Source organism: Acanthaster planci, linkage group LG13 (genome assembly GCF_054643075.1).
Source record: "Acanthaster planci isolate LZ-2023a linkage group LG13, COTS_SCS, whole genome shotgun sequence".
NCBI classification, from domain to species: domain Eukaryota; kingdom Metazoa; phylum Echinodermata; class Asteroidea; order Valvatida; family Acanthasteridae; genus Acanthaster; species Acanthaster planci.
The window spans coordinates 11,719,839-11,740,408 of record NC_141789.1 but is presented as its reverse complement, the minus strand read 5'-3'; the positions used below and the strand labels follow the sequence as shown (position 1 = coordinate 11,740,408).

Here is a 20,570-nt window from a genome sequence, read left to right as displayed (position 1 = left end):
AATGAATTGACCAGTGCCTGCACGTTGCATGCAAGCACTTATGCACACATGATGATGCTAAGTGTAGAACACAGTTATTTTCAATTTCATAACTTATCAGGTGTTCACGAGGCCACCAAGTTCAAAATAGCAATGGACACTGCTAATGACGAGGGGTTAAATTGAAGCCCACAACCATGTTTCACACATGTGGACTGGAGGGGATGAATTTGGTCAGTTTCAGGCAGCAGGAATCCGGGGAAAAATGCAGGCGTACCAGGTCTGGTCGTTGATCGACCGGTGGGTGTCCGGCTTGTACAGGTAGGAAGGCAGCTGGTCGATGTAGGCCTTCGTCAGGCCTCGCGGCTTGGCCTCACCAAGACGCTCGGCAAGATTCAGTAGAGCCTGCAAAGGTGGATGAAAGAAACTTCTTACTTTTTCATCACTGCCTTGAGGTGAAAAAGACAGTGTTGTTACCATCAGACCCATCAGAAGGCCAGTCCCAAGTAGCAGCGGGAGCAATGACCAAGAAATGCTTTTGTCACAGTTCATTTAAACAGCCTGTGAGGCTGCATCCGAATCGGTTGTCTAGGGCAAGGTTTTCACTCCATTGGGAATATGCGCAGATGCACAGACAATAGACTACGGTAAGTGACAGCTTTACAGGCCCATTTTGAACAGGGCCAGACTTGGCTTAAACTGAACAACTTGCAATGGACTCCACTAAATTCCAACGTCGGTAAAGAACTAAAGATGTTCTCAATTTCAGTGAGCGGGACTGTGCCTTTACAGGTGTCAGTGATGCAAGTCATTGTCTCCAACAAGGTCAAATACCTGTAGAACAGTGACTGTGGTTAACCTCGACCTCAAACAAATCTACAGAATTCTACTTAAAGTAAATTGCAGTGTCCATTACTCAAGTACATTAGTGTACAGTGCTTACAGTACTTTTTAGCATACGATACTTCGGCCCAAATCAGGTTTTTGGTAGTTTGTGGTCCTTCCGTCTGAATCAGTACCCACACAGTTAGTGTTGAAGACCCGAAGCCACAAGTACAGTTTTTGCATCTGTGCGACTGCCCTGCACCCTTACACAATAAAATACTTCAATTTGTTTTTGTGCACACATTTGTTTAGAGGCAATTGTCATTCTCATGTCATCCTTGTCTGGCAACTGATCCATGAAAAGCCGTGCTTTCCTTTCAGAATGAGCGTCTTAGAACTACATGTACAAAGGGGTTTTATATGTAATAACCCTCTTCTCATAAAAGTCCCCCCCTCATACAAGTAACCAAGAACCTGTCATTTTCCAGTTGTGTTTCGGGTATCTGGGTATTTGTCCCAGCCTTTAAACAAATTATTCGAGAAAACTGCAAGTACAAATTAGAGTGTCCACTGAATGAGAAGCTTCTCTACACTGGCCTATCCTTATTTTCATACCGGCTGCTGGTTTGCGTGTATGCGTTAACAAGCTGCAGCATCTGTTATTGTCTGGCCAAATGGCCAACGCGACACAACCTTGACATCCCCAATCTCTACTCGCGGATTTGCTATGGCAGGCCTCCTGCACGTGCAAAAGTCATCAGGCTGGAAACATTATCTGGGACACACCACTGCTCCATCCTGAGTCTGTCTCACGATTGCTTCTCAATGCCCTTTTCAGATGGTGCACTAAGCCCATGTTGTTGTACGACAAATCCCCTCTTCTTGGACACACAGCAGAGTTATTATGTTCACTGGTTTGGGAAATTTAGGAGAGGAAGAGGAAACAAATCTCTTCTGAATGTACCTCGTAGTTTTCGACCTCTGCATCTTCATTTTCCAGCTCCATCTGGTTGACTGGGGGATTTGGAAACCTATACAGAAATAACAAGAATTGCAATTTAAAAATTATACAGTTTGGGGAGGCCCAAAAACTAAATGAAAAAAAAGAAAAAGACAGAAATGAAAAACACAAAAACTGCTCCAAATTGTCTCCTGACGTATACAAAATTTAAAAGCAAGAGGGCCTCCAATCCTATGATCATTTTGTCCAATCAAGATCAAAACTGTCGACCCTTAAACTTTGAATTTGTAAAAATTGAAGTTAGTTAAGCAGGAAACCCAGGGAGAACAAGAAAATGAAATAGAAAAATGGAATTTCAATACTCACATCAGGGAAAAATGTTTTACATACTACTTGGAAAGATGAGAGGATACAATCAAGATTTAACGAGCCATCATTACTGCACAAGTATAATGAATCAACTGTCCAGTATATCAATTCAGATGTTATTCAGAAATCTTCCATTTCCTTTTGCCAAAACATTCGCAGAGGGCAGCACGCTATCTGAAGGGAGCCCTTGTGACAACCAAGCCCAAATTCGCCGTTACTGACAAAATTTGGAGGATGGGGGGCTTGTTGACAGGAGAGTAATGTCCGACCTATGTGCTGCATGGCGTGAACCTGATGAGCAAGTCGCAAGAGGCATTTCTGGCTCTTGGGAGGGGAGCTGGAAAAGTGCAGAGCCCCGATAGAAATGAAATGGCCCTAACAGGTGATGTGGTGGGGGACAGGATGAAATGAGGAAAATAGGTTGTTTGTTTGAACTTTCAGGGGAGGGGGAGGATAAATGATTACTCTCATGAGGATGTTGACTATTTATGAGCTTCTGTGCCAACATTTGTCATTTCCTCGGATTAGCATGGCTGAAGGAACAGTTTAGTTCTGGGGGAAGAAGATCAAAAGGAAAGAATTCCAACAATAGGAGATCCTCTGAGTCATGGAATCTGGATTCCACAAAATGTGCAACTTAAAAAAAAAAAGGCTGGGTTAAGTAGGTCGGAAATTTATCACGGTCAAACAGTTTGTTTTGTAGCATTTGAAACGGGAAACAAAATTAAGTCTTCCCAATTTGAGTAACTTCTGAAACACATTTAAAAGGCGAATCAAAATAGCTCTCCTCTTCCCTATCTCCCTTCCCCGAAGGGATGGAAGCAGGCTTGTGATGGGGAAATCAGAAAAAAAAGGTGACGAAGATTCCAAGCTGCATGCAACTATGTACCATTTTTCATAAATTTGTACTGGCAGATAGGGAAGTAAAGAAAAGGAAAACGGTGTATCTGAGAAAATGTGCCACACGTACAAATGCCACCCCAACCCTTTTAGGTACCGCTTCAACAAATGTAAAAAAGTGACTGAGACCAGACTTGAAACAAAACCAAACTCTTCTCATACTTTCATGAGACTTTAGGACATCGTGAAGGCAGTATCCTTCAAATAAGAACGATCCAAAAATATAACACAGAATCGTTTCTAGGGTTCAATATCAAATCCAGAGTTCCAGTCAAGCCCATTAGAGTCCTGCAAAAAGTCCCAATCACAGGTACTTTCTTACCACAGCAGAAAGCTTCCACTAGAGTTCACTGGAACAGGTTGGCTGGTGACTAGAAAACTTAAGACAGACTAATGTCACAGACCACTTGTTGTGGACTTGCAGGAACTTGTGACAGACTTGACTACAAATACCGACTGGAACACAAGTTTTGCTTGCTTTTGTTCAGTGCGACAGTCGAGTCCATTTCAAGTCCATCATGAGCAAGCCAGTCTTTCACCAAGACAAAAGCTACTCAAACAAACTGCGACAAAAGCAATCCTTTGCCACCGTTCAGTCCATTACTTTATGACTGGCCTTAAGGAAGGACTTGTGACTGGACTGGTGACAGCCTCAACTGCAACACTGTCTCTACAATGTAAAACTGTGCGAGGACTTACAGGTAGCGCAGGAACCATCCAGGGTAGGAGGGCTGGACGGGCACAGAGGGTGACACCTGGTTCCTCCAGGGGCGTGCCACGGTGGCTCTCCGCTGCTGCTGCCGACTGATACTGTTCAGACGGGGGTACGCGTGCTGTCACAGGTAGGGGAGGAAGAAGCAATTCAGTTTTATGTTTCCCAGAAATAACAATGTCAAACTATTTTAACAAAGTATCAGAGGCACCTTGCTATCTGTAAAGGGCTCATTAATTCCATGCTCCATTTAGTATCTCCAAAGTACAGTCCAAATGACATCTTTGTTCATACCCTACCTACGACCCAAGTCCTAACTAAACAGCTGGCCACACATTTGAGCCATGTTTGAAAGTTCCACAAACACTGACCAATTTTAACAAGCAGAAATACCCAAGATATTGTCAAGGATCAAGCAAAATGCACGACTGTGAAGACAAAATTGGGATGCTGCCAAGTTGTGGAAAGAAATTTGTTTCTTTCGAATCTGAACACCTTTTCGGCTAACAAAACCGGCAGAGTGTTGTCCCAAGTTCTAAAAGGATCGATGGAAGAGCCCTCACCATGTGATGCACCTCTGGAGGATTTCGCAGGATTGACTCCTGCAGAAGGTGAAGCGGTGGGGAGGGGGTGAGGGAAGGGTTGTGCTGAGTTGAGGAAGGCACGTGGAATGCAGCGGGCCTCTCTCCGATGATCTCCACCTCCGAAGATCTCGTCTGTGGCCAGAAACAAAGAACCGTGTACTGCCATGTCTGTATCACATGTCCATGTACCTACTGCAGACAGACATTCCTTTGTTTTCCTGTTGTCATACTAAGTTTTCAAACAATGAACAGTATTTCATGCAGGGTTTTGTAGGTTTCCCTGACCCTTCTTCATTTTGCTACTCTACTTGGAAACTGCCAATAAAATTTTTTTTCAGTATGTGGATAACCTTGCAGGGACCTGGCTTTGTCCACACAAGGTTTGCACAACTGCATAAAGTAGACCTGTCATTTTCACTAGAAGACAGCATGTCAGAGCCTGTTTCAATAAAGATACAGTAACATTTGATCACCAGAATGCCATACCCTTGCTCTGTTGTTATTTTAACATAATAATTACCGGTAGTTCAAGGACTTTTCAGTTCTTGTGTTCAAACATTGTCCTTCATTTCATTTATTCAGATGATTTAACTACAACTGGAAACAGACATATTGGGACTGAATTTGTCAAGATCACATCTCCAGAAATCTGGATACATATCTAGTGTTTTTCTTGCAATCAAATTTTATGCATTCCACAGGAGACTAGTTGATGAATCCACAAACATCTTGCAGTCTTTCGAGTCTCTGTTTTACGAAAGGTTCTCCAAACAGGTTAAAAAAGACTCATTTTCACGCTCGTGGCTCCATTCCCCCAGTCTCAATTTGCATCTGGCTACAGAGGGACCACAGGGCACTCACCTGCGTGGGCGGAGGGGCAGCAAAATACTGCACTTGTGGAGGCACGTGGTGGTGCGTGTGTACATGCGTCATCAACGACTCCTGAGGTAAGACGGCATGAGGCAAGGAAGCCTGCGAGACGGGCAGGTGGTGATGGTGGTGGTGGTGGTGCCCGCCGCAGGCCGGGAGGTGCACGCCACACATGGGGATGTGGCCCATGCTACAGATGGGGATGGCTGGGGGTGGGGGAGGGGGCGGTGCATGGGCTGGACGGCCGCCCCCACCACCCCCGGCACCAGCTCCGCCCCCGCCACCAGCCGTCACGGGGATGGGCGCGTAGGGGCCGCGGTGCAGACTGCAGGTTGCCGGTAGGGTGTGGGCGGTGCACATGGGCACGGCATAGGACGGAACAGAGACAGGGATGGAGATGGGTGCTGTGGTTGGCACCTGCAGAGAAGGACCAGGGTAATGACAGAACAGTTATTATTGAACAACAGTATGATGGGCTGTCTTGAAGGAAATAAAGATACATGTAAGTACATGTCACTGTAACAAGAACAAAGAAGTTTTACAAAACTCAGGTTTGCCTCTGTGTCAGGCTTCATCTTTGTCAAAACTGCTTGTGCAATGTAGGTCTGTAATTTTCAAATTAAATGAGATACTTTGATTTTTAGATCAACAGCATGAACCAATAACTCAATGTTCCAACAGCAATATTATTATTGGCCTACAAAAAAGGCTACATGTACTAACTTCAAAAGTCAGAACAGAAATCAGGTGCAGCCAGAGACAAAACTGAAGCTTTGTGGTAAAAATCCCCCTACACCTTCCCCTAGTTTCGGCAGGCCGTCTTCCTAGGGATGGAAACAACTTATGACGATGCTGATGAACTTTATTTGTAAAGTCTCCAAGGAATGTAGAAGGGTCCTAGATGCCATCAGGCAGACTGTGACACCTGCAGGTCATCATGTCTGACCCTAATCCCGATAACCTACATATGCCAATGCTTGCAAAATTCTGGGTCACTGGCAACTGTCTCAAGATCTGTTTGATGAGTTCCAAGAATGATTGGAAGAAAATGAATCCAGAGAGTTCATCATATCTTACACAATCAAGCCGAATGAGTCTTTTGTTGGGGAATATTATTCTGAGAATTACCGACCTAAAAATTCCATACATCACTTCTTTCTGGAATTTTGACTACCATAACTGTTGAACCACAGGCCGTATCAACACGGAGTTTCTAAGGCAACAAAGTTAAGGCTGCGCTCTTGTCCAATGTCCGATGTACAAAAACCCATTAATTGACCAATGTCAACAAAAAAATTCATTCTGCTTGATTGCTCTGCACATACTTGACGCTATGCGCTAATCACTACAAGTAAAGCTTGGCAGGCACATGGAACTCTAACTTCCTTGTGACAAGCTCATATTTATAAAGCGCACATTATCTGCCAATGTTTGCGCTCCGGGCAACGGATCATTAATGTCCTCTGCTCTCATCAAGGTCCCCTGATACAATGCCACAGACTAATTTCACATCCAAGAAGGGGACACAGCTTGATGCTCAACTGCGATGCAAACAACTTCTTCAAATGCAGTAATTGTTTTTGGCTCTGTTGGTGCTCATTACTTAGGGTTGGAATAACAGAACTGAGGCCGAGGGGTTGTTTTGTGTGTTTTGTTTTGGTTTGTTTTGTTTTTCTCTAGAATATATGATGTTTAGTACTTAATCTGATTTTCTCAAACACAAAACCAAAATACAAATGACAAAAAATCTTTGCTGCACTTCATCGTTTTAAATAAATGTAGTCATAAATAACGCAGCATACTAATAAAACACGTAGAGCGTGTCAACCAATACGCTAGTGCTCAGGGTGTCATATTAATGTTTCCCCTGCTCTGTGGGCCCATAAACATTCGGGAAACCATCTCTGTTTCCTTGGAACTTTGTGCCTCAAATGTAGCTATTTTGGGCACAAAGGGTTTACCAACTTAATAACCATCTCTACCCTTACAAAAAAGCAGCCGGTGGGTACCCCTGGGCCGAGAAAGGCAAGAGGGGGTTTCACTGAGTGAGTAATATGCCTGAGGTCACAATATGCAACTAATTGCTGGATTTCAAAACCTCTGATCAGGAATTAGGGTCGGATCGCACTTCAGGTGATGGAAAAGTGAAGCGGACTTAATGCCATGAAACTTTTGCAGGGAAAGTCGCTTGAATTGAAATGTGTTCAACTTTTGTAAAATTCACAGCATGAACGTTTGATCTGATGCTACAGAATTGTACTTTCACACCGAGTGGAAACCAGCCAGAAAATTCAAAACCACTTCTCAACACATCAAGACCGACCATAAAGAGGACATCTGTTTGGAAGATTCTTGTTTTCTTCATCTGTTACTGACAAGAAGGGGCGGCCTATTTATCACGGGATGTGGTGAACTGGAAGGAGGGGACGGGTGGTGAGGTTCTTGGAAGAGGGGAAAGAGAGGACGGATTCGGGGTCCAGAACTTACCATGGCATCACTGCTGAGATCAATGATGATGCGGGGCTGGAAGGGCAGGTGGTGAGAGGGCGGTGGGGGAAGCACAGTGGCATGGTGTGTCTGCAAGCCAGGTGGGTGGAACGCCCTCCTCTCCCCACCACTCGCCGCCGGCTGTTGCTGCTGTTGTTGCTGCTGCTGCTGCTGTTGATTGCCTTGGCTGCGGAGCTGTCGCTCTCGCTGCCGTTGGCTCTGTCTCCTCATAGATGGCGGGCTGATGATGAAATCAGGACAGAAATTTCTTGAGCTTTTGCAAACACTCATACTTTTCTGGGACTAGTACTCTCTTTTTTACAAAGAGTGAAACATGTGATGATTTTAAGTGATGACTTTGAGTGAAAATCAACGAGCAGGGTTTGCCCTTAACTTTTTTCTCACTTGCCAGCCGGACCAGCAGTGATGGCTTGTTACTAGTCCGCCAGCATTTTCACTAGTCCTCTTCTTCCCCTATATTTCAAAATTTTTTTTGGGCAGTAGTGTTTTCTGTTCCAACATCATGCATAACGGTGTACACTCGGTGCCGATTGTCGTTTAGTTATTTATATTCTTCTTTTTCTTATTATTATTATTTGAATTTATTAAGCGCAAATTCTATTCAAAAATATTCAAATGCAATGTACAACCAATAACAGAAAAATAAATTTGTGTAATGTAAAATTTCATCAGAATTCAAAAGACACAGGATCACTAACAACATTAACTTACGATTACACACAGATATTAAAACAAAATAAATTAAGTACACAGATACAACAGGACATTTAAGCTGTCACGAAAAAGTGCAAACCAATAAAATTCGTTTAACTACTGATAAAAACGTATCACAGCTCAAAAGTGATCCTGAACAGATGAGTTTTTAGCAGTGCCTTAAAACGGTCAAAACTTGTGGCATTTCACACCCGAACTGTGAGTTGATTGCACAGATAGGGGGCAGCATGTAAAAAGGACTGATCACCTTTGCAGGTCCTACTACGAAATGGATGGATATCAAAGAAGAATACTGTTACTCTGATCAGAACTACGAACACAGTAGCGAGACTCGGATCACTCAAGTTTACATCAAACCACGCCCCCAAATTCCATGCAAAAGTGGCAGGTCTAACTAGAGATTCTCCAACCTGAACCCCATCAATCTTAACTTTAGTTAGTTGCTGACGAGTACCAATGACCAAGCATTCTGATTTGCTGTCATTAAGGAATGGGCTTCTGCTTGGCTGGTGCCAGGGACCGAACTATTCTTGGTTGCAAAAGGTTCTATTTTATTTGGTTCAAAAACCAGCAGCAGCTAGAGGGTATGCATTCCGACCGATCAACTATTTTGCTGCTTATTTCCCAATGAACTTTTACTAGACTGCCGGATCGACTACCCAGACGAGGGCTTTTGCGAGACCGCCGCAGTTTTTACTTGAATTTGGCTACCTGACCAACGTTAAGGTCAAACCCTAACTAGACTGAAAGACTTTCAAACCATTCTAACAGGAACCTTGTTTGCCGAAGAGGTTTAGAAATACCACCACTGGAAATCTTTTAAGAAGCAATTTTGTCCCCTCACCTTCGTCTGCCGGCCGTTCTCCAGCCGGAGCTATTGCACCAGTCACCAGGACTGTACCGGGCACTCCCCGGGAAGGCCGTCTGCTGTGGGCTCAGGCCGGGCCACTGACCGGCCCCGCCGAGGCTGGTGGACGTCTGCCATGGCCGGACTAGGCTGGGCGGGCTGGGGGACGCGGACAGGTCGACGGCGCCTTGCGACATTCTTCTACGCTTGCGATTCGGGCTCTCACTCTGCAGAAGAGGGGAAACCAAGAATAAAAAACCTTTCATATTAGTTGAAAACAGAATATAACCTATACTAATAAAAACAACAAAAAGTTAAACCACAAAGATCCATGCATGAAAGAAAGCTGTGATTGATTTGTCCCTGTATGGACAAAAATTGAGAGTCTGCACCACGAACCAGGAAAGATATCACTAAAACCTGCCCACTTCAATTGGAAACAAACCTACAAGTACAATGTACGAGCTGGATGCCAAGTTTGGTTATCTGACACAATGTATCAGAAAAAGAAGAACGGCAGAGATTATAACCTCTCAGGACAACACAAAATGTTTGCCCAGAATTTTGAAAATACAGGCCTGGAGCAACAACATTTGAACTTGTCAACCAAAAAGAATCAATATCAAGTTAAACGACAGCATTTCTTTCAATTCAGAGTTAGTTTCTGTCCGGAAAATACAGAAACATACAGGTACCAGACCAGCAGAAATCTCAACATTTTATCACTAAATAAAATCTCAATGCATGCAGTACATGTCCCTACTCAACTCATACAACACATAGGGGGCGTGTATTGAAAGAAAATGATTCTTTGGACCCCAAACAAGCATGGGCATGCCATTTGCATAGGACACAACCCAACAGAGCAGAGTCTGTTTTCATACCAGTGCCTGAGGGTCAAGAATACTATGTCACACAGTGCAAAGTAGAACAACGGGTCAGGCAAGACTGCAGGAGCCCCCACACATGGCACATGACATTACATTGCATGGGTGTGTGTGCTGCATAATACTATCAACTCGTAGTCTGTACTACAACACACTTGTATGCATTTTTCTGTTCTTACCGGTATGTTTTCTACTAGGGCATTCAGGGCACGAACTGGGTTTGTGTTGATTTTGAACAACTTTTATCATCAGGCCTATTATTGTCAACCTAAAAGTGGATGCTGGGAAGAACTACAGCAGCCACAGATGTTCGGGTGCTTTATCGAGGAGATTACATGTACCGGTACTTTGTACATCAGATGAGGTATAATGTACATGTAGATCTCTGTAGAAAACACCGGCATGCATGCATAAAAGATGTGGATGCGTATTGTGCATGCTCACTTGCATTAAAGGGGCAATGTGTGATTTCAGTTAAGAAATCTGAGAATTTTAGCTCTCGGTCAACAAAGGGGTGGAGTAAAACTCGCTGAACATACACGTGGGATTTCACCTTATGAGAGTGCTACTTATATTAGATGCAACCACCGATACTTTTAAAATTAAATGAACAAGGAGGCATACATGACTAACCCTGCAAGTACATGTACATGTATACCACTGGCCTGTGCCTCTAACCTTGCGTGTACATGTATGGGCAATGTGGATTTATAATGTGCTAATACGTGCCTGCTTGCGCTCTGCGCGGACAATCTGAACCTGTTAACCCTTAAAATGAATGCAACAAAACACCTTACGAATTTACAGGTAGGTAAGAATTTACAGTAGGATCATCACTGATGAAATGATATGACATTCTGAACATTCTGGAATAATACTAATACGTCAATATTTATTCAGAAATAAACAAAAAGAATGACACTTCAGATGCATATTAAGGACACTCCCTAGAAAATGCTTTTTTTTTTTTTCAAAGAATCTGAAATCAATATAGTGTACATGTACCGGTATATGCCATTCCGAGCATTTACATCTTCAAAGATGCAATGTGCTCACCCCTCAACAAATAAACAGTGCACAAATTTCGTGGACATCAGAAACATTATTTACCATTTGCTTTTTTCAGTGAGTTCACATCAGGCATCTTTGCCCGTGATGGCGTTCACGCTGCAGTTACTACTCTACGTTTGATTATTGCTTAGATTTCCTGGGTAAAATTCAAATAGCAAATGACACACCTTTACACTCGCATACGTAACAGGGAAAGATGATATCACAAACACAACAACAAAGGAGAATATGTTGACATTGGATTTAGTTCATCCTCCGCTAAACCGGAAAGCGGAGGAAATGTCTTTTAATCTTGGCCTGATGTACTGTGGATTGCGAGTGGAGAACACTTGTCAACCACAAGGATGCGGCACCGGTACCAGCTTGCAACGGACCCAAAATTTCACAGTGACACTGTGTCTCCAGTATCGGTCCTCGTGTGAAACACCACACGCTGGCAGACAAAGGGACGCGTGACAGGCTCCTCCAGGAAAGACGAGATGAGAAGGATGACAAGGACAATGATGATAATGAAAAGGAGAGTAGGGGAGAATTGGCAGCGGAGAGGGATAAAGACTGCATCCCGTAACTAGGAAGCCTAGGGTCCAGGCATCTTGCCTCGGGGCTTAGAGTCAAACTGATAGAGTCTGCTGAAGTGAAGATGGGGGGGGAGGGAGGTGAGACACTACAAATTGAGTCATTCGTGCACAATACCATTATGCAGGCATCGGCGTCACAAGCACAGGGGCTCAAATGTAGGTGAGGAGAGGACATGAAGCTGGCTAAGATCTCCCCTGGGAGAACCACGGCATCGTACGGGAGCGCGCAGCTAATACAATTAGCCCCGGGAATGCCGGCTCCAGTGTGCCGACAAGATGGCTGGCCGTGCAAATCCAAGGGCTTTTCGTTTCTTCCCGTCATATAAGATGCAGTCAATCATGCCTCTCTTTAATTTCCCTCCCTACAGCTGTCCCTCCTTTCCATATCTCCATCCCTTCCCCTGACTCTGTTGTTTATCCTCAGAATGAGCCCAGGATGCCCGATTGCTATGAACTTTCCAGCTTTATCCAACAACGACAGTGAAAAGAAATAACAACGGTCAGAGCAGAGGAGGAGTACTTCAAAGGAAAAGACGGAGGGGGGGGGTGTGGGACAAAACAAATGCCCAGCCAGCGCAAAGCCCTTCGTGCCTCATACATACTGCATGGCCCTCAAGTGGACTGTGAAAAATGTTTAGCACCCAGGGACAGACGGTCCTGCGGCTCAGAGAGGAGGGGGGGGGAATAAAGCTGGTAATTACTGTGGTCCTCCTGGGGTTTGAGGGGGGTGAGATTGTGAGGATTGCATTTATAGTGGCACCGTTTGGCTGTGATACCTTTCCTTCTCTTAGTACGAATTCAATATTGGCGCGATTAGGGATCCTGGATCAATTTCGCGAAACCAGTGGGCAAGAAAAGAGAGCAGAGGACGCTGGAAGGGACAACAGCACAAGAGTCGCTCCTATAAAATGAGAGTCAGGGAACTCCCTGGTGGCACAGGTACATGTACACGTACCAGTACATAAGAAAAACCTTAAAAAGAACCTACACATCATGAGGACACTCCCTGAACCTCGGTGCTCAACTCTCGACCAACTCATTCTGCATCCTATAAGCTCATGGGAATTCTCAGACAGTCCAAACTAGGACATTCCTTATTGGGGTACTTCAGTGGGCTCTCAAAAGGGCACTGCAAAATTTTGACTAGCGCATGAAACAAACTGCACTGCGCATGTCTCTGTACAAAGCAGCAAGGAAAGGAATGTACTCGGACAGTGCATACATACATGCAACCGTCCACATCAACAGTTTTGAGTGGAAGCAGGTCTACATGTAACAACAATGAGTATGACTTAAAGGGGCCCAAGGGATGTAGCCACAGCCCATTTCAGACATGGTCTTACAAGAAGGCCCTCCTGGTACATGCACAGAACAAGTACAAATATTTCTTTTTTTACCAGAAACCACCGGGAGGTTACACATCACGGTATGTTTTCATTCCAATGTCAGTAAAGGACACACAAGGGTCAGATTTGAATAGTTCTACTTCTTCTCTTTTTTTCCCTTTTTTTAATAGAAAAATCCCATTTCAGCCTGAGAATATCCTAACATGGGTGTGTCTCATGCTCTATGCTTGGGAGTTTTCAGCCCTGAAAAGCTAGCCCAAATTTTATGTGAAAATCCAATAACAAATGAACAGGGCTTCACAGAAGAGCCTGCATACACATAGCAGTTTCATGAAGATAATTCCTTTGTCAGATTGTCTCACTGAAATGCATCAAGACCAACACAATGCCACGACCCGCCATAATTAACAAGTGTCTCTCCACTTTCGATCCACGTCCCCATTACTGCATAATGTACATTGCACATTACATGTAGTTTAATATCTTTGAATTCAGCCTCCGTCTACTGAAAACTGCCAATAATCCTGGCACCATCCTTCCTAGTAATTTCTGGTCTCTCCCCCCCCCCCAACCCAGCGGGCATGGTGCATTCATATGTTGATCAGGGTGAAAAATCCCCAAGGATAAGAGAGGATTTGGATCTGGCAGGTCATGCCTTTATAGTGATGTCTGGATTTAGGATGGCATCCGTCCTGAACATTGTAAAAGGGGGAGAAAAGTGTCCTTGGGTCACAGCACCGAAAGGCAGAAGGGACTATGCAGGAACACAGTTTGGCAGGACCATTCTGAAACATTTTTATAAATGAAGTTTTTATTTGACTGTGACAAAATTGGGGGCAAATTTGGATGACTACAATGGGATGGGCTGAACAGACAAGTTTGCATAGAGCAGCCATCTTGAAAATTATTCATTAATTTTTTTTGGAGGTTACTCTAATTTAGTAATGTTACATGCACATAGCACCTACTTGGGCATTTTCTTGGGAACAAAACAAGTGCACACCTCCCAGATGGATGCCGTGCAGTGTGTCCGCTACAATAGAACCAGCTGTACCAATACTAAACTGCCACCACTTCAAATTCTAAAGTACTAGTAATTTCTGGCCCAGTGTCAAGTTTTTGCCTGGTTGTTGCATCTAAGCCAGTCATCAATGGGAAATCTGCTGAAGGATGCTAAATGCAGTGAAGTGCCAAAAAATGCCACAAAATGCAACGATTTGCAACAATGTCGGACACATACAGTGTAGGATTATTCCAGCCATATATTATCCAACCACCCCCCCTTGCCCACTTTTGTAAAATTGTTATTTCAGCAGGGTACACCGTACTGTACTGGTACATGCACAAATGAATGTTTACTGTTACAACATGAAATGTACTGCCCCCAGGTTAGCTTGCCAATATGCACATGTATGCAAACAGTCTGGTTCCAAACAAGTGACAAATATTGGCATTCAGAATCACAGAAGACTGAAGAGAGATCAAGGATTCTGAGTGACATGCTGTGTATAATGGCCTTGTGCTCCCAACAACACTGGCCCACCACAATGTACATGTACCCGGTACATATGTACATAATGGTCACACATGTACAGTCCCCTTATTAGCTCTGGGCCTGTTGGGCTCCATTAGCACATGTGAGGATCTCCCTTGGAGCATAATCCTCTTCCTGGGCAAAGCCGATTGCAGATTCAGCTGGAGCTCTAATCTTCTTAAAGTCAGGGTGGCTGAACTTCCACTGGTCCCCATCTACAGGCACATGTAAATTGCCACTGTGTTCATAGACCTACTGCCTGTGTACCAATGAATACACAACTCCCACATGTTGTCCTACAGCTGAAACCACAGAACTTAACAAGGGCTTTCCAGCTTTTATCATCTCTTCCAAAGAAAACTTTGCAAAAGCTACATGCATTGAGGAAGGAAGCTACAAGACCACACTGTAGACATGGAAGCCCATGCTCTGAAACCTGTTACATGTATGTACATCTACCATAAAGTTGGTTGTGACATGAGTACCCGGTTCCAGTTTCTTGGTTTAGTTACATGTACTCGAACTGCTGCTCCGTGCTCCAACCAAACTAAAATTTTCAACATGTGAGTAACACTGTCATGTCCAAGGACTTGCATAAGCAAGACTCCTAATGTTATTCATATACACTGTGCCAGGAGTCCAACAGTCAACTTTTAATGAAACAGCGAAAGTTTCAGCTACATGTACAATAGTTCATTTTTGGAGCCACTTTTCATGCATTGCTGAATACAAATGCTCTTCTTACCAATATCTTGGGATTAGAGTCAATGTTAGTTAATGCATGTACATGTATGTACACATTGCCATTTGATGACATAGTGACTGACTGCTAAACCCCTGCTGTGCAGCTGAGTATATTGCATGTATGGTCTTTATAGCCTTGACTATGCTTGGTGGTCCTTGGCCAGTCTCAAAGTGCAAACATAAAATGCTTGAAACTCTCCAGGTTGAGTTACTTGGTATTTCTTATTCCATGGCATGGCTTAATCTCCATGGCGGGTACCCTAAAACCCACTTGAGTAGATTTTCTCTGGCAGTTCAACAAGTTGATACATGACCCTACGAGAACTGTGCTTCCAAATACAAGCACGCACATACATGTACATGTACCAAGTAAAGCACTGATCAGAGCTCATTTCAGTTTTGCTGAACGAGGCACATGAAAAATGCGGCCCCCTCAACGCAGAACGCATCAACGGCCACAGACTCAGCATTACATATTTGATGCACATGCATCCGGTTTTGCCAGCAACAAATCAGTTTAATTTAAGAATCATCTAAGTCGGAAAATTTCAAATCTGGTTTATACCCGACAAACACAAAAACACCCGCTGCTAACCTACCATAGCAACAGCCTGACAGTAGTAAACGCAGTGGCTTTCTTACAATTCGCATTAATCTTCCACTACACAATCACAACGTACACATGCAATAAAACTTGGAGATACCTATGAGATGCATGACTCAAAAAGCTGACAGTTCACTGGTCCCAATGCCCAAAATGTAGACTTACACCGGCATGTACATGTACAGTATATTAGCAACAAACCCACCATTCCATCGGTCAACAGATGTAAATGTGCTTGTTCTGACCCATATCCTCTTGACTCTACCTCCCATATTTCTTGGAGATTTCCTAAATCCCTCCGACTCCACTGACACCACACATAACCTGAGGGTACACTCTCACACCGGTAGTTTGTACTCGTACTTCATCCAAAGTGACAAGCAAAAATGACGGCCAGGCGAAGATTGATTACAAAAAAAATCTTTTTTTTTCAGCCCCTCCCCCATCTTCCGATGATCCATCAAAATTAAGCAAGAGCCAATGTTGGATTGCTACAAAAGGGGATGCTAAAACTTCTGTTCTAAAACTTCACTAAAGTAGTTTACAAAAGGTGACCAAAAACAGACATGTCGTGAAATGTAACTGTCAACATGTATCAAGCCGTCTCAAAAAGGAAATTTTCAACTCCCAAGGCTTATCTTGATATCCCTTGGGCATGCCTAGTCATTACGCTCATATATTCCTGGGAACCTAACACAGTGCCACGATTCATAAAATCAAATTAAAACTGTGCACTGCATGTAGTTCAGGCTTTTCACCCTTTCAAAATCGAGGTGCAAAATGCTCCAAGGTTCATTCACTGTACAACATGTGCCGTATGTACGTATACTCACAGCATAAAGCCTGCATCAGCACGTGCACTCAACACAAAGGAAAGGGTTACATGTACATGCCTTCACACAAACAGGTCAACACGTGTGCATGGTTTCAGCTTGGTACATTACACTATAATCTTTTCCAACTGCAACTCACCCTGATGCTACTTCAGGTAATCTGAGCTGTACTGAGACTCAGCAATATTCCCAGACAAAGATGGCTGACGAGACAAACACCCCCCTCCCCCAAAAAAGTGGTGCTTCACACTTCCTCCAGTACAGCCGAGTACAGCCAGAGATGGCCATGTGCTTCCCACCATCACCAAACAGCATTGTTCCACTAATATAAACCCCATACAATAGCAACACACAGCCCCCACATTCACTGAGTTCAATATGCAATGCTATGCAGCAGCCCTCGCCCTCCAGGCAATCGACAACAATCATCCCTTGTTAATCAGAATGGACACACACAAAAAAAAAGAAATAGAAAACACTTCCGGTCCTGACACACGATGACTTCACTTAATCTCCCCATCCCCCAATTCCACGGGTACAAATACACAAAAGAGAGGGGGCCGGGGGAGGGGTGAGAGATGTTTAAACAAGAGCAGCTTCCCGCCACATCGATACCAGGAACAAACCCTCACACGCTATCAAAAGAGGAATCGACTAGCGATTCTTTGCACTCTCACGCAGCAACACACACGGGCACGCTCTCTGTTCATCCCTTTGTGTTGGAGGGAACCAATACCCGGCCACTTCTGGACCTGGTGATACATAATCTACCATACAACCCGCATGCGGGCGTACAGCACAACACACACACTCACCCAAGCGGATGTGATTAAGCCCCCTACTTAGCATAACCTTTGTGAGAATTTCTTGGTAAAAAAAAAAAGGTGTGTACTGCTGACTGGGTGCCCATGGTCAGTGCTGGGAAGGGGGGGGGGAGAAGATTTCAATGCTTTTTGGCCAGTTCGTTCAACTCGATTTCTGGGAATGGTACATACATATACTTGTATGCTCAGGCATTCCGGCACCACATCTATGGAACAGAACTAACGGAAAACAAGGTGACCCAACATTTAAATGATTACTCACTCGTCATCATCAGTCCATGTTCATTCACAAGGATGAATCACATTCACACCACACTGTTCTTTTCATTTTGGCAGAAATGTCATACAGACATTCACACAAATGTACAAAAACACTTCACTTGACTGAATTCCAGTATACCGGTAAATTTAATACAGTTTGTAACTACTGAGTCAATTATGCGTTACAGTAAGTGTAACAAGAAGGCCTCTAAAATGAATGAACATACGACAGGTTACACTGAATTTCTCAAGAAAACTTAATTGATGGTCACACTTCAGAAGGCTGTTACAATGGCCCATGGAAACTAACGTGTGCCAATGCTTGGCAACCCTCACAGTCCAGAGTGTTTGTCAGAACAGATACGTGGTACACAAGTACAGGCACAACATCTGTGTACAGTAGTCCTGAAGGTGCATCTAAGTTTTCACAATTTTGCAAGGACAAATTATTCCAGGAGGAAATCACAAGACCAGATCGATAGTCCCTTTCCCCAAAGTTGGAAGTGTAGGGAGAAATGAAACATCATTATAATTATCCCTTGTAAAATATAAAGCTATTTTTCCACCATCACTATCATACGGTAGCAATAGAAACCCTAAGTTGAAATTGATAATTTTGGAAATGTTTTAAACCCTGACCCTAAAGGGTATGTGAAAGTTAGTGTTCATACCAAGAGGCATTTCACACCGCAAGAGAGGATCTTTAACTATGAGTGATGTCCCTCGAGGGCCACCATACTGGTACCTATGGAATGGTTATCTCAACCACAGAGCAACTTACATGTACACCAATACTCTGTAAGCACCAAACGACAAAGGAAGTTCAGGATAGTACCACAGGACCTTGGGAAACTTTTTGCATAAGAAAAAAACACCGCACAGCCCTTCCTGAACGGTTTACGGGTCAGTCAATGGAATAGAACCCACATTATGGCAGCACCCTTTATCCTTCCACTTCAAGTGGCAGTAAAACTCACAATCTAGGACTTGTGGACAATTTAGAGTAATTTTTTTGGGGGGCACAGAAACTGCGCATTGAGGTTGAAAATGGTTGAAAAACAAAACAAAGTACAAATTCCTGTACATGTCTTATTTCTATTTTGTACAAATATGTACACAGCATACATGTACATGCTCTATTAAGCTTAACCAAGGTGTAGGCAGACAAGAACAATTGTGCATCTAGACAGTTTATATCAAATTTTGAGCTCATTTAATTCATCTACAAAAAATGACTTCATGTACATCCAGCAAACCAGCTACAGAACACGTACTGCATATCTGCAGGGTGTAAAACTGAATAAAAGTGCAGACAAGGATAAATTGGCCAATTCGAAGACAATTACTCTCATGAACAGGGCCGAAAAAGTGATAAGTTTCTTGGTAACACTTAAGGCAGTATATGTACATGTACATGTACACTTTTTCTTGGTAACACTTAAGACAGTATATGTACATGTACACTTCCACAGCGCACAGCATGTTGAGGCCAGGGCACAGGCAGTAAGGGAGGCATTTAACATTATGCAGCTTGCACCAAGTAATAATAGTAAAAATTAAATGTTCTGCTTTGCATTTTGCCAAATGCCAGTGTAGCAAAGGAAGATCTTATGGGCAATTCTTTTGGCACTGCATCGAGCACAGCCTTCATTCCCCAAGGTTATTACCTTTCTTTGAACTGTTTCCGTCAGCGCAGTGTTTTCTAAATCATATATACTCCTTCACCAGCACAAAACTGAAGTACATGTATGTACATGTACAGTCCTGACACGAGTCAAAGAGTCAAATTGTACGGTATTCAGAAAAAAAACCACCAAGCAATATCTGCATCATGGTCATGTGGTTGTGTACTCAAAATGCTGATCCAAAGACAATATTCTCCAGCACAAAACCTGACACTGGCAGGAAGGATGAGGTGACAAAAAAAACCCACTAAAAATAAACAAATGAAACATGAAAGCAACAGAAATCGGAAACTTAAAAGTCCAAGATGCCGTGCCAGATTGCACGCATTTCTATAATGCTCTGTATGTCAGCTCGTAAGGTGTCATCACATGTTATAACCATTTCAAACTGAGGTTTAAAATTTCATGGAAGGCAACGGGTCAATGATTTTGTTTCACTCCCACAGGATGGGAAGGAGGACCATAGTTCATTTAGAGATGATACCAGAGAACAAAGGCGGTTGACTAGCGAGAAAGGGAAAAAAATGAGACGGGGCTCACTGCAGCAAATTAAAGAACGGGGGAAAAAAAGGGTCGTTGAAGCAAATAAACGAATTTTTAAAAACAAGAAGATCCACTTCGCCTTTGTGCAGCAAACCATGATGGAGTCAATCTAATTTCAAAAGTGCTCCGCTAAAGTGGAGGATGGCATAATTGTGTCGTCGTTTAATCCGAGCACTGATAAATGTAGAGGCTTGAAATGGAAAAGGCCATAACAATCAACGTATTTGGTGCACCATACCACATCTTACAAACCTGTGCATTCAGACACAATATAGGCCTACATGTATGTACACGTACTTTTCAATGCACTTAATCAATTATCGGATCAGCTTTACGGGCACATTTGAGATTAGTACTTGTTTCAGAAAAAGTGAAATACTGACAGAACACC

The 20,570-nt window shown here is 43.4% G+C and overlaps 1 protein-coding gene across 2 annotated transcripts in view; it reads right to left on the bottom strand.

Annotated features, from left to right (window-relative positions):
* Nucleotides 1-20,570, bottom strand: part of LOC110983076 (RING finger protein 44-like) — a 66,192-nt gene that overhangs the window by 9,844 nt on the left and 35,778 nt on the right. For both annotated transcript variants that reach the window (XM_087144645.1, XM_022241992.2), the window contains 7 exons: nucleotides 9,267-9,496; nucleotides 7,688-7,928; nucleotides 5,192-5,617; nucleotides 4,310-4,462; nucleotides 3,734-3,867; nucleotides 1,769-1,835; nucleotides 257-384 (listed from right to left, as the gene is read on the bottom strand). In XM_087144645.1, the coding sequence (XP_087000771.1) occupies nucleotides 257-384; nucleotides 1,769-1,835; nucleotides 3,734-3,867; nucleotides 4,310-4,462; nucleotides 5,192-5,617; nucleotides 7,688-7,928; nucleotides 9,267-9,496 (1,379 nt within the window). The remainder of the gene's footprint in view (nucleotides 1-256; nucleotides 385-1,768; nucleotides 1,836-3,733; nucleotides 3,868-4,309; nucleotides 4,463-5,191; nucleotides 5,618-7,687; nucleotides 7,929-9,266; nucleotides 9,497-20,570) is intronic.